The sequence below is a fragment of the Acanthopagrus latus genome, chromosome 16, assembly GCF_904848185.1.
Source record: "Acanthopagrus latus isolate v.2019 chromosome 16, fAcaLat1.1, whole genome shotgun sequence".
In the NCBI taxonomy this organism is placed as follows: domain Eukaryota; kingdom Metazoa; phylum Chordata; class Actinopteri; order Spariformes; family Sparidae; genus Acanthopagrus; species Acanthopagrus latus.
Window position 1 is genome coordinate 7,704,724 of NC_051054.1, and position 17,039 is coordinate 7,721,762.

The window sequence follows — 17,039 nt, forward strand, 5'->3', positions numbered from 1 at the left end:
AACCAACCTTGACTTCCTGAGACAAAACCTGCTGCTGAAGCCTCTTCTTCTCCTGCTCCGTCCTCTCTCGCAGTCGTTCTCTCGCCTTCGCAATCTCTGTCATGGCCTCCTCCCGGGCTCGGCCGTAGTCTCGCAACAGCTGCTCAATGTCAGACGGATACTGTCCCTCTCCTCTTGGGGGGTCTGGTATTCTGTCATTAAAATGATTCACTGAGTCACATTTAAACCACAATACACATTCTTATTTTCACACTATTTCAATACTAAACCTAAAAAAAAAAATTACATATCATATTTAAGACTGATACAGAAAATTTGTTTTGCTCCATGAGAGGACCAGTAGTGTCTTACCTGGTGCTGTCTATCACCTCTTGGCGGAGCTGTTGTAGGTACTCTTTACGTCGACTGGGCATGGCGGCAGACACCTTAGAGGTGCAAACGGCCTCTTGTGGAGAGGAGCGAGGATGTTTGCTGGGACTCAGACTACGTGTTCTCCGGTAAGTCTGGAGACGTTCCTCCCTCTCCTGCCTCAAACCCTCAATACTCCTGCGATGTCTGAGAGGAAACAGATATTATGAAAATGGGAAGGATGCTTCATATATATATAAAAAATCCTCCTTTTCTTGACATCTGTGAGTTATGTTTGTTATATTTTAAACTAAAGGCTATGAGAACTAAATCCTCGTTACATTTTTGGTTCATTTGTATTCTCACCTATCATACAACTGCTGATTAGTAGTTGCAGAGGTTGTTGGCTCCAGCTCTTCCCTGGACCTCGGGGTCAGCATCTTCAACAGTGTATCCGTCTCTCCAAGGCTGTAATGCAGCTTGGCCTCTGTCAGCTCCACAGTCAGTGGCGTTGGGTTCATGTTGAGGTTGACCGTCGCCATCACCTGCTCCCTCTCCTGACGCAGCCTCTCAATCTCTCTCGTCCTTCTGTTGCTCTGTGCCATGGACTCAGCATTCGAGCCGCAACTCTCCACCTCACCCCACTCAGGACAGTTTCTGCTCCTGTCGTGGTCTTTGCTGAGAAATGTGGCCAGTTTGTTAGTGGGTTTTAATCGCTGAGGGGTGATTCCTGACCAGTTGGTGAACTTGTTGTGCACAGGCAGGTCCTCTGGGACTACTTGGTGGTCTTGACACGGGGACACGCTGGTGACAGGTTTAATGTTCACGAGGATGTCCGTGTTGCACTCACTGGGTGCCAGTGAGACCATGTCGTCCTCTTCAAGATGAATGGTGGTGTTGCTGAGCGGGGACGATATGTAGGAATCAACACAAAAGTCTACAGAATCAACTTCAGGTCTTGTGTAGGTTGATGTTTTTCCTTGTCTAGCTCCAGCCTGCTGTTCGTGCACGTCAGTCGGACTTAATATGGGCGAGATGGGATTCTGAGATGAACCTTTTGTTGAAGTCCTCCACTGATGAGAGGTCATCTGCCATTTGGGATCCCTGTCTTTATCTGTAACATTTCTCCTGCCAGGGTCCGTATTTCTATCCAGTGAGGAATTAAGGCACTTATCGGAGCCTTTAGAGCTTGACCCACTCATTTCACTCACCTTCTCAAGAGACACAGATTCTGATTTACTAGAAGAAACATCACAGTCCTGTGTGGACATTTGATTATCCTCTGACACACTTGAGCATGCCGATTGTTTGCTAGAAGGCACAGTAAGGCTGTCGTTCTCACAATGATAGTCTTTATTTTCATGCTGATTTTGAGGACAAAATGCTGATTGATTTCCTCTCTGTTTCATGCATAACCTTGTGCCCACAGTCCGTATCGGAGATGATGCTCGGTCTGTGTACATAGCCTGTTTCTTTAAAGAAAGCGATTGGTCGTTTCTTAAACTTGAACTGAGATTTTCAGATACTGGAGCCCGGGGCGTGCTTTGCTTTGAGCCTCTAGAAGAAGCAGATCTTACACGTCTTTGACCTTCACCTACCGTCTTTCGAGGAGGTGTTTTTAGAGGGCAGTTCCCTGATCGTGAGGCAGACTTTGAGGTGTTAATCCTCAGGTCAGGTGTGGTTTGCACCTTCTCATCAGGCTTAGTCTTCACCACACAGTGTGCATTCTTGTCTTGAGACACACTGACCACCTCAGAGCCAATCACTTTGACTATCAGACTGACTTCATGAGATCTGGACCGTTCACTTAATGTCTGATGAACCGCAACTTCCTTCTCTGCTGGTCTTGAAGGCCTTTCTGTTTGGATCCCAACATCTACAGCTGTTTGAGTCGAGCAGTCTCTCTTGGTGCGGTCATTGGACTCACTATAAGAGACACTGATATTTGAGTTAACACTCAAGTTGACACTCCTCCTCGGGCTGGACTTGATGGTTTCACCTGTCCTCATTTCTTGGACGTCCCCCAGCAGATCTGAAGTGCTGTCAATCAGTTTTGAGATGTGAGCCGACATGCTTTCCATACTGGCCCACGTTGGAGACTCTTTTATGTCCACTTTGGCTTTCTGTCTTGCAGGTACATCCGTGTTACTCCTTTTGTGCCGCTCTTTCCTCTTTGGAGCACTATCAATATTAACTGCCTGCAGGCAATGCTCAGTTTGAGTGCCATGTTCACATATTCTCCTTCTTTGGGTTTTGCTCGCCTTGGCCTCTTGCTCAGATGAGTACACAAACATAATTTCATCCACCTGACTTGAGTTCTTACTGAAGCCTCCCAGAGCATCATTGCTTGAGGAACTGCCAGTCATTGTCAAATTGGCAAGCTGTTTGTGAATCTCAGCAGATGCCTGGTGAGACTGTTCATTCACTTGCTCCTTATAATCCTCAATACTGCTAAGCGTACTGGAGAGCCCCTTGTTGGTAACGTAAGAGCTTAGATGGGAGTTGAAAGGTGAGTTTTTCCCGTTCAAACCATTGTCAACACTACAGCATCTTGTTATCCGTTTCTCAGCGCTGTTCAATAGCGGGGACTTACAAGAGAGATCAGCAGCACTTCCGAATGCTGGGTTCTTATAACTGTGCTGATCTGGGTCGTCATCTTGCCACTGGTGAACAAAAGGGTTGATGTCACTGGAGGCAAAATGCATAACTGCGTCCTTAGATTTCTGTGTATGTTGTGGTTCACCTTTCTTTGCATACTGGAAGTTTTTGTCTACACTTGTCTTTTGTGACATTGCTTGAGGGGGTAAAGAGTTTCGTTTTTGGGTGTAATCTCTACCAACTTTAACTTCACCTTTACCTCCTGAAGGACAAGACTTCATTTTAAACTTGCTCGCAGGCACTTTAGAAGAAATATCTGCATTGCTGCTTCTAGCCCGTCCTACTTCTTGAGTGCCCAGCTTCACCCATTTAGAGGAGAACCGACTGTGATGCACTCTGGTGGTTTTGTCATCCTCCTCATCCTCATCGGATGATTTGAGAGACGACTCAGAGGATGAGGTAGGATGAGTCTGGATCTTAGACTTTCTGGACCTCTTAGACTTAGTCTTTTTCGACAGAAGAGCAGAATTGTCTGGATTATCATCAGATGTGTTGTGTAACCCAGATGCACAACAACTTGTATTTCTGAAGGCATTTCCATGTGTTGCTTTGTATTTTGGCAGCACAGAACTAGAAATAATTGCTTTATGTTTCGACTCTGTAATCTTTTGGACCTGTGCCTCAGATTGGCAGGTTGATGTCTCTTTGTCATTTTTCATGACACAATCTTGTTTGTCAATTTTAGTATCTTTGTCAAACAACTCTTGGCATTTGTTGTTGTAATTCATATTTACAACACAAGTCTGAGTCAAGTGATCTGAATGAGTCTGTAGACAGCTGAACTTACCCTGTGCTGTGATACAAGGTTTGTTTCCTGTGTTATCTGTTTCACCATTTCCATCACACCCAGGAGAATCAGCACAGCCTTTGATAGTGGCAGTTGGTTGGTTTTGTCTGTGATGTTTGAACTCAAGACTTCCTCTATCAGATAATGATTTCATGGCTGCTGATGTGTCAGGACGATGTTTAATCATCATAGGTGAGTTTTGTTTGAAGGCATCACCATCTTTATCTTCAGTGTTGGATGTTGCTTCCATACCAACATCCTTGACATTGTAACAGCCACACTTTCTTTCTCTTGTATCACAGAGGATAGAAGGTGTTTCGTGAAGCTTTTGGTGAGGTTCTGGGCAATCAGGATTCCCAAAACAGATCTGGGTATCCACTTCATTCAAGCACGTGGGAGATGTTATATTTTGTTTGTTTCCCTGATATAAAGCATCTTTTTCTACAGTGTTTCCATGAGCATCAATGAATTTTCTTGCTGAAGAAGAATCACTTCTCAAGGACAAACACATTGGTTGTACAGCAGAAAGCTCAGATACTGCATGGCTTTTAAGAGTCAAATTTGAATGGATTGTGTTTTTGGTGGAGACGGTTTGGAAAACACAATGATCGCTTACCGGACTTGTTGGTGTCACGTCATGGTCAAACTTCTGTGTTACTTCAGTAGATTTAAACATGTTGCTCTGATGGCTTGTACTCGACAGAACTTGCAGATCTGATTCCAGGTGCTCATGTTTGTCCACTGTATTGTCACTTGTCGTCCTTTCCAGAGAAACATGTTGACTAAGTATTGCTCCATCTTTCACCTGATCACTCATTCTAACTCCCAGCTCTCTTACTGTCCATGTATGACATGAAGATGATGACAAGGCATTCATGCTTTGACTCCTGCTCTTTCTTTCATCATCACTGCCTAGCAATGACAATCTCATATGCTCTTTAACCACTTCTGAGATTCTCAGATCAATGGCACTACAAATAGCATCTGACTTGCATGTGTGTTTTCCACATTCCTGATCTTTTACGGGGTCATCCTTTTCTTTTGTTTCTGCAGCTACTTTGTTTATTGTTACACCTCCCTTTTTAACAGAGGTACCACTCTGAGAACTTCTTTCACTGCACCCCGAGTCCTCAAAGATCTGACAACTCTGTCCAGCTTTCCTGCTCATGGGATGGGAAACTGGCATCGACTCTGAAGCCACAGTGTCTTGTCTACATCTTCCATCAGCACAAAGAACATCTAATCCAGGGCTGTCAGCTTCCACAGAAGACTGTTCCCCCTTTGAGTCATTGGTGTTATTATTGTCATCAGGCCAAATATCTTCCTGGCTGCCAACTGGTGTGGAGCAGAAAGCTACCAACTCTGTGCTGTTGCTCCTTTTTGGGATTTTCAAGCTGCCTTTGAAAGCATCCTGGTGGTCTTTGTTCCTCTTCCTGGAATGTTTACAGGCTGAATTCACAAGCTCCTTCTGTAGTTCAATGAACTGCTCAGTGCCTGTGGTTTCGACCTCCTCTGACATTTTGTCCCTTGTATGTGACACATATTTGGTGTTAGAACCAAACTCATATTGCTGTATTTTCATCAACTTTTCTGTTGCACCATCTAAACTGCATAGTACTCTGTCCTCAGTTGAAGGTTTCAAGGCACTTGCAGCGTCACACATCTTGTTCAATACTTGGCCTTGATTTGTAGGACTTGGAGCGAAATGCAACACTGTCTGACCACCTGATGTACACATTTCAGTGTCAGATGACATAGTAACGTCAGTGACCACTATTTCATGTGCATCTGTGAACATCTGAGTAAATGTTTCTCTTGATGCTTGTTTTTTAGTTGGTTGGATGCCAGTTGATGAGACACAAGGTGTTTGATCTAAAGTCGGTGATGTTATTGGACTTTTGTTGCTGCTGTCTGGAATTACTATAAAGTCCTTCTCCTCATTTTCTATTTTTGCTACTAATGGCCCAACAAGACATCCTACATCCTTCAGGGCTTCATCCGGTGTTGTTAGAATCTGAGAGGCTTGAAAATCGAATGTTTCCGATGCGCCTCTTGAAATTTCCACAGTGTGTTCCAACATTGTTACATTTACACACTCGCTTGTTGATGTTGAGCTGCCGCTTCTCGATCTGCTATGACAGTCTGAGAGATTCATACTGGTTAGACTGGGACTGCTGCTGAACATCACTTTTCTTTGGAAAGACAGAGAGTCCCTGTGAATCCTGGGACTGTCTGCTGCATCGGTGGAGGACCAGGCATCGGTGAGCACCAAATTTTCTGGCTCCCTCCCACTGCAGCTGCTCAGGGACCGTGGGCTGCTGGTCGAATTCGTCTGCATGTTCCCAAAGTCCTCAATTAATTTGTGCACTATGTCTCTGCCTCTGGAATCTGCTACGACTGGGTTTTGGGAAGGCGGTTTCCTTGTTACACCACTGTTTCTTGAGTTTAGGGAGGCTTGCTGGCTCCAATACTCCTCTGCTGAGATTACCAGAGCTTTCTCACTGATCTCTGCTGTTCTATTGTGCTGCACGGATGAATGGGAGCAATCTGTCATCAATGAGTAGGTTGGCACCAGTGTTCGGCTAAGTCTCTCCATTGTTGATTTCCCACTGCTCTCCACAGCCAATGAATCTTTAGACATCTGACTGTCTTCACTATCAGCTTCACTCTGAGCCGCTTCCTCATGTCTCAGTTGCTCTGCTAGGGCTGTTGCATAAGCAGAAGACAAGGAATCCAGAGAGAAAAGGCTCTCACAGTCTGACGTTACCTCATCCCCATCTTCTTGTCCTTCCTCCCATCCCATCAATCCCTGCTGTCTCTCAACCCATCTGCTAGCTTTGTTCATCAGAGCCTCAGTACTATGCCATCGCTTCTTTCCAATGTCCTCAAATGGATTCCTTTGGTCAAGCTCCTCACATGAAACCGCTGTTTTAATAGCACTTTTGCCTCGGCACATTTTGGCATCTTTGAGACTCCTGTCTTTTCTTTGTCTCCAGTGAAATTTACTGGCTATCCTCCCCAGAGGTTTGGCGCCTCGTCCTCCATTCGCACTAAGTGGGGGTTTCCTGAACACTTTGGACAGAGCTGATTTTAACCTTGGTCCAACACAGCGAGACAAAGTCTTTCTCATGGTTTCTAGTCCGTTTTTACCTGCATGGGGTTGAACTATCTCATTAATGCAAGGTGCAATCTGAGAATTTGGTTGTTGAGTTTTGTGTTCTTGTATATTCTCTTTGCTGACTGGCAGCAAAGAAGATCCGACTGGTGACTTCGGAGTAACTGCGGAGTTCTGACCCGATCTGTTCTTGAAGGACAGGTCTCTGTTTGGCAGCAGAGGTTTTCTCTCGGGCCGTTCCCGGCAGGGCTGAGCTGGGGGCTCCTCTTTGACAGCTTGTCTGATGTTTTCAGAGGAGCTTACCCTACTTTGGCCGGCCTGACTTCGTCCAGAGAAGAGTGTACCAGAACAACTCTGGGTTCTTTCCCGAGGAAGACACTCCTCAGACACCCACTTCCGACTGCCAGTGGAATCAGAGGCTGTGGAGGAATTTGATGTCAAATCTGTGGATCGGTTCCTCCTGAGGAAGTGTCTGTCAAGGACAGGAAAAGAGAGTTTAACATCTAAATTTAGGAAAATATTTCTACATTGGTTAATTCAGCAAAAAAGCTGCTTCATCTGCTTACCTGAAGATAGGGGTGTTCTGTGGGTAGAGCCGGGACAAAATATCTGCTGAGAATGAGTGTCTCCGAGAAACAAATGATCTTCCTCTGAGCTTTGGTGGGGACTCTGGAGACTCTGGGCTGTCTGGTCCAGGAGGTAGGGCTCCTTCCAAACGTTGCAATTCCCTCTTAGCTTCCAACAGAAGTCTCTTTCGTGCAATCCTCTCCAGCTGGTAATGCAACTTTTTCCGACGAAAGCGGCTCTCTGCACGGCAAAAGGCGTGATGCTTTAGGAGCTCCTCCTGCACTGCCTTCTTCCTGGCCCTTACCACCATGGACGGACGATCCACTGTTTGACCCGTCTGATCCTCGGATGCCTGACCTGTCAGACACTTCAGGAGGGGCGCAGGGAAGTGATCTGTTTGAACTCCAGACTCTTGGGTGATTTTCTGCTCTGCAGTTGAAAGGCGCCGTTTCTCCTGCAAAATCCACTGCTGGACTGTTGGGTAAAGATTGGCAGAAGGAAACATTTCTAAGTTTACAACATTTTATGAGATTATCCCTTTTGGCACAATAGTTTTGAAAATTTGCATGAGAAATAACTTTTTTCTTAATGTGGGAGTGTGGAGTGACTACTTACTCTCACTGTGCTGCTGTCGTAGGTGGGCCTGTTCTCTCTCAAGCTCTCTCTCAGCCCGTCTTTGTTCAGCCTGAATCTCCTGTCGCAAACTCTCCACGTAGCGCTGCTGCATCTCCATATGCTGCCTGGCGGCAGGCTCCTCAGTGGGAGAGGGACAGGCACCCAGCCGCCCTTGGAGCGTCACTTCTTCAACACTATAAAACAGATCAGGAATAGAAATATAGACTGAAAAACTGTGACTGAGAAAACACAGAGAGACGATCAGAAAAAGCAAAGCAAATCATTTTACCTCACCTGGAAACAATTCTGTAAGTCTATAATTTAGCTGTTTGGTGGTGGCTGGTTTAAAGTAAAAGCTTCTGTTGTTGGTTTTCAGTTCTGTGTATCAGCAGTCACCGAGCAACGGCGGAGCCTGTCCTCTAAACAGCTAACTGGAAATGCTCGCGAGGGTGGGGGCTAATGGTAACACATGCCATCTCCACCAACTGGATTGAAACACGCATGAAGCATTGCCCTATTTCTGCAACATGAACACTGGTATGACACATGTACCTCTTCTTAAATATGTATGCTGAGAGGTGGCAGAACGAGCACTTAGATTAAGAACACACATATACACAGGAGGATGGTGTACTGTGTTCAGAGGCAGTATTTACCTGCGGTCAGTGGTTATGGGGCAAAGGTCAATGTAGGTGCAGCTCATGCCACCTTCACTGGCCTGAGAACAGGAAAGAAAACATCAATGTTAATATTTATCAGCAATGAAAAAATAATCAATCACTATTCGCAGAGCATGTGTAGAAAATAGGCAGAAATATCTCAGTATATCACAGCATCCCAGTCATCCTCTCATCATCAATGTTATCATGATTGCTATCATAACCATCAGCTTTGTTTTCATTTTCAGCTGAGCAGCGCCTACCCGTCTGCGTTCTCGGAGGACTGCTGCCTCTGCCGGGTGGTTGAAGCGGAACTTATGCACTCCTCCCAAGGTGATTACTGTCCCTGGAGACAAAGAGACAAACCCATCGTCACAAGAAAGAAATGATATGTGCTGCGGGCAGGGGTGGATGTGAGTGTGGATCTGCGTATTTATCCTTGGGAAGAATCATGCATGAATATTGTACATTAACCCATTCATGTTATGAGATCATATCTTTAAGTGAGAGTGTGTGTCTAATTGTACATTAACCTATATGTGATATCAGGCATAGTGGACCAATGTGACAAGTGAATTATCATCACCCCATGATGATAATTCTCAGTGTAAAATGTAAAGGCTGTATAAACAAATGGCTTAGTCGAGGACAGTAACTGACCTTGAGCCAGTCTGCAGGGCTCGGTGACCTCTCGGTCATTTAACAGGCAGACACACCCCGGCAGTGGTCTGAGTGTTACCACACCTCCGTGGTTTTCGATCTCACAGCTGGCATCGCCCTGCAGAACTACAAACAGATTGTAGAAACACAAGCGCACATACAGAATTAGAAAGCTTCAATAAATCATTTAATGAGAAGCCAGCATACATTTCACTGTGCATTCAAAATTAATAATTTCAGTCTACTTTATATTTTCTTCTGCTAGTTCCCATATTTTATGCTTCATGTTTTGTCTAAAAGCTCCCAGCTTATTGCATGTCTACTCTGTAATAATAATGCTTGTAAAAGGCTTTGAGGTTTTCCGCTCCTGTAAAGTACAAGTGTCAAAAAAAAGTCTTATCAAAGAGTTTGAAATGGAATATTTTCGGGTGGATGAGGAAAAGAGAAGACCAAATGAATTAATAATACCTATTTGTGGTTCTTCAAACTGGTCCTGAGGTCCAATGTGGGTAACTCCTTCCTGTGAGTAAACATGGGCATCTTTACTTAAAATGTAAACAACCCAACAAGTCAGAACAGCTAATGTACATACTGGAAACTGGCTGGTTGTGCATAAAACACAAGCATTAGCAGTCACAATGAATTGTACACAATGATCTGAGAATTTTAGTCATTCAATTTAGCCGACAGAGAATATATCGTTTGTTTACTCTGATGTCTTATCTAATGGGATTAAAAGCTTTCTTATATGGTGTCAAGAGCACATGTGCTCCCAGGTGGCCTCAGCTCTTCACATGCAGGAAACAGTGTAATTGTCAGGCCTAAGGGTATGCTTGTCATTGTCAGAATCAGGACAGCTTAAGCTCCCCTGAGTCCTAGCCTCAGAACTAAGAGCCTCTTATCCAGCCAAGCTTTATGCATTACGGAAGATGCACACACACACACACACACACACACACACACACACACACACACACACACACACACACACCAAGAAAAGGGAGATCGACGGGACAGTTGGAGGGTGGAGTGAAAAGAAAAGACAGACAAACGCACCTTTTCTCAAGAGTTTTTCGAGCAGAACAGAGAGAAAAAAGTAGAAGGAGGGGGAAGAATCTAGTAGGAAAAAAAGACTGTTTCAGTGAAGACAGATGACAAATCAGTAACAAATCAGAGCTGGGAAAAAGTAGAGCATATGAGGAGAATATCAGTTTGAAGCGGTTTTTACATCATGTTGTCCATACAAATATGTATTTTTAGTGCACAGCATGTGTGCAAATGAATGATGTGTTTCTGGAGATGAAAGGAAGAGGCAGAGTGAAAGTACAAGCATAATACCATCAAATAAACTTGTAAAACCCTATATTAATGTGATTAAATCCTACACTTATACTGGTAATTCTGATACCTAGCTGACATCTATTCTAATATTTACACTAAAATACCCCAAAAATATACCAAAACACACAAACCCTGAGGTGATAGAAAACGACCCCGGTGCTGAGAACGTCTCCATCCAGAGTGACCAGGTGTGGTTGGAAGGAGTTGATAAGGAATCCGGCCCGGTCTCTGTTGATGTCCACGCTGTACTGCTCCAGCAGCTCCTTCTTGTCTCTCCAGCTCGCCGACCAGTCCTTCGTCAGTTGCTCCACCTGAGGAAGAGACAAGGATGAAGACGATGAAGGACAGTAAGTATCACAAAGTAAATAGGGAGGTAAAGATGATGCCAATAGCCAGCAATACTATTTCAGCAACACTTCTAATTTCACTTTCCCATATGTTTCCCAACTTTTTTTTTTTGAGAGGTTTCAAAGTCAGAAGAAAAACATACTGTGTGACAATGTGTCACAGGTATGTACTTATTCCAGAACACAGGTGTCATGATATGCACTGCTGGGACATCTGCTGCCATCCCAGTACAACAGAGAGGAATGGAATATTGTTTATGGAACTCAACACAATGACAGGAATGTCTTTTTTTTTCCCAAGAAACAATGGCCTAGTTACTCAGGATAATTCACAGACCATGTTGAGAAAATGTTTTATTATTTTCCCAGAAGACGTTCCTCATAACTTTGACAAGTAAAAAGTCATAATCTCATAATCAAGGGACAAATGACAGCTAAATGCAGGAATGAGCAAGTTGGATGAAAATGACTAAGGTGACTTGGGTTAACAGATCCTTTAAGGAGATAGCGTGCATATATGCAAATAATCCTTCTTTCTTTCGTTTTTAAAACCTTGTGATTAGATTGGAGTTAACACATTGAAAAATGGCAGCAGTGAGGTTAAAGATGTCCAAGGGATTAGATTTTGTGTGGTGCGCAAAAAGTCTCCAGTTTTTTGCTAGATGTTGCCCTGTATTACTTTGTAGTAAAATCAGTAAAAATTAAAATTCAACTGAAAATGACCAAAGACTGACTGGATGTGTCAAGGATTGCTGTGGCCATCTGTGTTACCTTTAGTTCGTTCTGTAGCACGATGTCGGACAGATTTCCGTCCCTTTCATCGCTCAGGGATGGACTGGGATTACGCTGCTGTCAGTCAAGAGAGTAACAAATGATCTGTCAATATGCTGTGCGAGGGGAAAATGTCATATTCGTTACAGTGCAATTCAATCTTCACCACCCAGGGGATTAAAAATGTCAAAAAGACACAAAGCACTGTGTTAAGCCTTTGCTATAAAAAACTTGTAATGTGGAAATCTCTTTAATTCAAAGTCTTACAGTACTAAGAGGGTAAACCCAGTGGGGTGTATCCCTGTGAGAGTCAGTGCTACGCTCCAATGAAAAAAAGGTCACCATACCATTTCAAAGCTGAGCAGCATGCTCTTCAGCCTGTCAATCTCCTCCCTCAGTTCCCTGATCAGTCGAACGTTGGCATCCTTCACGGAAATCAAAGCACACATTAACCCACTTAAAACATTTAGATCAAACATCAAATCTTGTTGTCAGACTCTGAACAGCCACTGACCTCATTAACCCGAGGCTTGTTGACAATATTCCTGGCGTGGGCAGCATAGCGCAGGGTGCTCAGGGTCTCATTGTAGCTGTTAGCAGAGGGTGAGACAGCTGCAACACACAACAACAAGGAAAAGACACAAGTACAGTGATTAGAACAGAGTGAAACCAAAGGAACTGTACCAGAGGTTTTGTGAGTGTGGCTTCATTACTGTAAACTATTTTCCGAAGCATTACCATTACTTTTTTCAATCTAATTTCCAACCTCCAAGCCAACCACTAGCTTAAGTACTAGGGTTGCCGTGGTGAGCTTCTGACAACACCGGCGTTGCCTAGTACACCAGGCTTTTTGAAAGAAAAGACGCTCACTGTCTGTTGATTGCTGTATTAAGTTACTGCTAATGCAAACTGCTGCAACTTTACATTTAATATATTTGACTGCCAAAACACAAGTCTACTTCTATTTATAAACACAACGCTCAGTGAGTTTAGCACTCACTGCTATCGTTCATCAAAAATGCGCCTACAGAGCAAAACAACTAATTTGTATGCATTTTTTGAGAGTGGATCAGTCTGAAATTCTGGGAGTATTTTTACACAGTCTAAGGGATTAGTGGAACAAGAATGAGCTAGGAGTTAGAAGCAGTCACAGTTTGATGAAGAGCTGCAAGAGACGGGCTACACTCACTTCTCAGTGAGGTAACCAACTTCTTATCCCTCATTGACATTATTAGGTTCACTGTTAGCATTGGGTTTAAATCTGAAATATTGCCAAATAGGCAATTTCGTTTTTCTCCACTATAGTCTATATCTTAGTTTAAGCTAATATACAGTTATACAGTTTATAGTTAATGAACCAAAACATGACAAATCACAGCCATACTCATCTGTTACACTTACTCGCAATCATGATGGTCTTCGAATTGCCGCCCAGGCTGTCTTTCAGCAGCCAGGTTAGGACTGAGTCCCTGTAGGGGATGAAGCAATGCCTCCTCCCACCACCACCTCCTCCTCCTCCTCCAGACAGGGAGCTGCTGTGGCTTCCCACCGTGCTGCCATCGCCCTCAGAAGCCATACTGTTGATGCTCTGACAGCTGCTTGACATCTGGGAGTTCTGGGCTGTGGAAAAAGTGGGATGACGGGGTAGCCGACAGATTTATAGAGTGTTATGATTACAAGGAAATAATGTAAAGATGTAGGGGGAAAAAGGAATTTGCTGAGGTGCGTGCTAGATTGAAATCTTTCTTGGACACTACAAACTGAAGCATCTTTACTTACCAAGAGCAGATATGACAATGCCCAAAGTGACCAAGGACTTGTTGATGTTAGAGCCCTCCGTCAGTCTGTCCCTGCAGTAGTGAGGGTCTGCTCGTTCACTGTCAGACACAATATAAACATAACATGAGATTAAAGACAAAGATTATCCAATGAATGAATGTGGAATTGAGAATCTCAGGTCAGTAGCAAATATCCACTAGGGGGCAGTTTTGTCTATTACTTCGACTGAAAAGATGTTGAGATAAAAAACACAACAGAAAGAAAAAAACAGCTTTACCTCCCAGCCAAGTCCACCAGGTTTATCTTGCTGACAGTTTCAGAGGGAAGGTTGTTTTCTAGGATTGCCTGTGGTGAAAAGACACACGAAATCATAATGGAATCTGCAAAAAAGATCATTAACAGATGAGTATAGCTGTATGTGAGCAGAGAGGGCAGGGAGGGCTGGGAGATATGGCGACCTGTGTGTACTGGATGGTGAAGATGGCGTGGGATCTGCTGCTGGCATCATGGTTGTGGGTTGCTGCCGTGATTCGGTTGGCAATGCCTTCCTCCAAAAGGTCCATGGCCTGCTTGCAATCTGAGACCACATGCTGCGACAGGTCTGAATAGAGAAACAAACAAAGCGAACATGCTGAGAGAATGTAGTAAAAACACAGATAGTGTTATGGGTATTTATGGACATAAAAATGTTTGTTAATATTAATGATTAACTGTATAACATCTGGTGAGAGTGAGTGCAGCTAAAGTTCATTCTGTTGTTGAGTATCAAGATGCATAGTCTACAATTATAAGGACGATGAAAGAGGATTAATCTTTTTTTTTTTACTCTTTTAATGAACATTTTAAGGTTATAGTTTGGTCTGGCTGCCCTAGGTATACGCTACGCTGATAAATTGAGTAAAAGTAAAAGAAACTAAAATGTTAAACAGTTTTTGAAAACATTTTGGAACGCCCACACTTTTAACACAGCCAGGAATTACACTGATGACACAGCGGTAAACAAAAAAAAAGACATTTGTGTAGAAGAAGAAAAGGAAGGATAGAGACATGAAAAAGACACAAACAGGAAGTATGTCTCATCATTACTTGCTCACAATTTCCCGCAGCATTTAACAGTGAAAAACTCTAACAATGTCCTGCTTCCAGGCGTGAATCACGTATCTCGTTTGGCTGTAAAACACATGCGCACACAGATTACTAAAAAGACTCATGGTGCCATAACGTGGTCACTTATTCCCTGTTTTAAATAAACATTTAATACCAACATTTTGATTTTTTTCAAAAGAATGACAGTAAAACACTGTTTGATGGACTCGTGTTGGCAGCGGAGCAGTAAAAGCTGGGACTCCTCTGTGTGTGCTCTGTGGGTGTGTGTATGTGGTGCCTTCTCCTTGGAACCACAAGGAAATGACTTCACTTCCTCTGGTCAACTGGGATTTCTCCTGATACAGACAATGAGTGGATGTGGGGCTTTAAATGTAGAGAGGCAGGAGGTTGAGAGGGAGAGATAGAAAGAGGAGGGAGAGAAGAGAAGATGGAGGGAGAAAGAAAAAGGAAAATAAGAGAAAGTAAGATGAGCTAAAAGAGGAGTCTGGATGAGAGCCAGGGACGGCCAATTCGGGACCAGATCAAAAGCTTAACAACGGAACAACATTCCACCGCTGACCACATACCACAGTGACTTGTAAACTAAACTTACAAGACACAAACATTACTCAAAATACTGTAGACCATGTTACCCTTCCAACTCCATAATTTGATAAAATTATGTGTGTCACAGCACTGAAACAGAAAACTACAGTTTTGGTATCTGCTCTCATCTTCACTCTCTTCATGCTTAGTGTTACGGTCAGATCCTTTTACTGTCTGATCCACTGCTGAGTGTTTGTATACATTTAACATTGGAGACTTCAGAGAGCTTGTAAAAAGCACTTCATCGTAAGCGCATAGAATTTGGACTCTCCTCTAACAGATAAGAGACGGCTGACTCGCATGAATGGGTCTCTTGTGTATAAAATGCCTCTATCCTATATGTCCTTTAGAAACTACGATAATCTGCTCATTGGTCGGCTCTTCCGCCCACATCCAGGCATCATCTCACTCCCAGAATGTTTGCATGTTTTTTGAGGAATTGTTGAAACCCATAGCTCTCTACAATTTCTGCACAGGTTTATTTATAATCTGTGTCTATGTGTGATTGTCTCCATGTATTTCTTATCTCTTTAACATTGCAAACAAAATAAACAGGGCATCACTTAGTTTTTGGTGGCAGCGAGATGCAAGGGTACCTTTCAACAATTAATGGAGATGGCCAGTGGAAATAAAGTCTAGTCTTTGCTGTCAGCTGCTTTACAAAATGTAGATGTAGGTGCCCTGAACACTCACCTTGCACATAGGGTCCTTTATCAGGGTGTTCTCTAACTCTCAGCGAGGCTCTCTTCTTCTGCTCTCCTCGCCTCAGCAGGTCTCGCACTCGCTCGTTATAGATCTCCAGGAAACTGAAATGGGAACATAAATATGAGAAAACATGCACACATTTGATGAAATGTCAGAATTGGATTATCTATTGTCCATTTTATCCATCCAATCACTGCCTGTTTACCACAGGCCCACATACAGTTTATTATCTGCATTTTTCTGTGTGTCAGAGTTTATCTTTCAAGCATTTTTACTCAGAGAGACAAGAGACAAAGGGGGGTTGACATATGACAATGGCAGTGTTTGAACCGGGGCGTAGTCATGGTTACACGGTTCTGTCCAACCTAATGACCCAGAAAAACATTCAAAGCTATCGAAATAATCATCTTTGAATCATAAAAACAATACATTTTTCCTCGTCAATGAATGGCAGGGAGAACCCAGCAGAAAGCTTAATATCTAACGAAGCTTACATTACATTACATTAATCACCTTCAATAAACTGCTCCGAGGTGACCTCCAAAACAGACAAGAAAATCCAGTATTTGATTTGCATTATATTGCCTGTACCTTTGCAGCATAATCGTTAAGGCAAGTACCTGGCTTATTTGAATTCCAGGAAGAGACTGTTTAAAAAGGGAAAGACGATAAAAGCATACCTGATCTCCACTCTGCTTGAGTTTTGCCCATCAGGAAAAGTGTCTTCAGACCTAAAGAGACCCTGGGAGGAAAAGAAGAAATGCATTTTAGTTCAACACAGGATGGTCAGTAGCTGAATCATCAGTGTGGACTACTTTAAAATGTACGATTCACAGACATACCTGGCAGATCCGAGGGGTCAGGCCAATGGAGTCCTGTCAAGAAATCACAGAGAGTGAGGGCGCCTTAGTATTACTAACCTTTGCCAACAACTCTGAGGATTGAGGATTTCATTACAATATGTTCTCATTTGCCTATCTGCAGTGCAGCATGGT

General features: G+C 43.4%; 1 protein-coding gene across 4 annotated transcripts in view; it reads right to left on the reverse strand.

Annotated features, from left to right (window-relative positions):
• Nucleotides 1–17,039, reverse strand: part of stard9 (StAR-related lipid transfer (START) domain containing 9) — a 39,757-nt gene that overhangs the window by 6,835 nt on the left and 15,883 nt on the right. The window contains exons 5-24 of one of the 4 annotated variants that reach the window (XM_037071254.1): nt 16,887–16,919; nt 16,725–16,786; nt 16,033–16,145; nt 14,106–14,248; nt 13,925–13,992; nt 13,648–13,745; nt 13,270–13,488; nt 12,383–12,480; nt 12,216–12,293; nt 11,869–11,943; nt 10,882–11,061; nt 9,878–9,929; nt 9,410–9,535; nt 9,013–9,095; nt 8,747–8,808; nt 8,091–8,284; nt 7,475–7,949; nt 715–7,380; nt 352–555; nt 8–191 (exon numbers count right to left, since the gene is read on the reverse strand). In XM_037071254.1, coding sequence (XP_036927149.1) covers nt 8–191; nt 352–555; nt 715–7,380; nt 7,475–7,949; nt 8,091–8,284; nt 8,747–8,808; nt 9,013–9,095; nt 9,410–9,535; nt 9,878–9,929; nt 10,882–11,061; nt 11,869–11,943; nt 12,216–12,293; nt 12,383–12,480; nt 13,270–13,488; nt 13,648–13,745; nt 13,925–13,992; nt 14,106–14,248; nt 16,033–16,145; nt 16,725–16,786; nt 16,887–16,919 — 9,213 coding nt within the window. Of the gene's footprint in view, nt 1–7; nt 192–351; nt 556–714; nt 7,381–7,474; nt 7,950–8,090; nt 8,285–8,746; nt 8,809–9,012; nt 9,096–9,409; nt 9,536–9,877; nt 9,930–10,881; nt 11,062–11,868; nt 11,947–12,215; nt 12,294–12,382; nt 12,481–12,606; nt 12,657–13,269; nt 13,489–13,647; nt 13,746–13,924; nt 13,993–14,105; nt 14,249–16,032; nt 16,146–16,724; nt 16,787–16,886; nt 16,920–17,039 lie in introns of those variants that run through there. The other 3 variants (XM_037071253.1, XM_037071255.1, XM_037071256.1) reach the window with 3 other exon arrangements.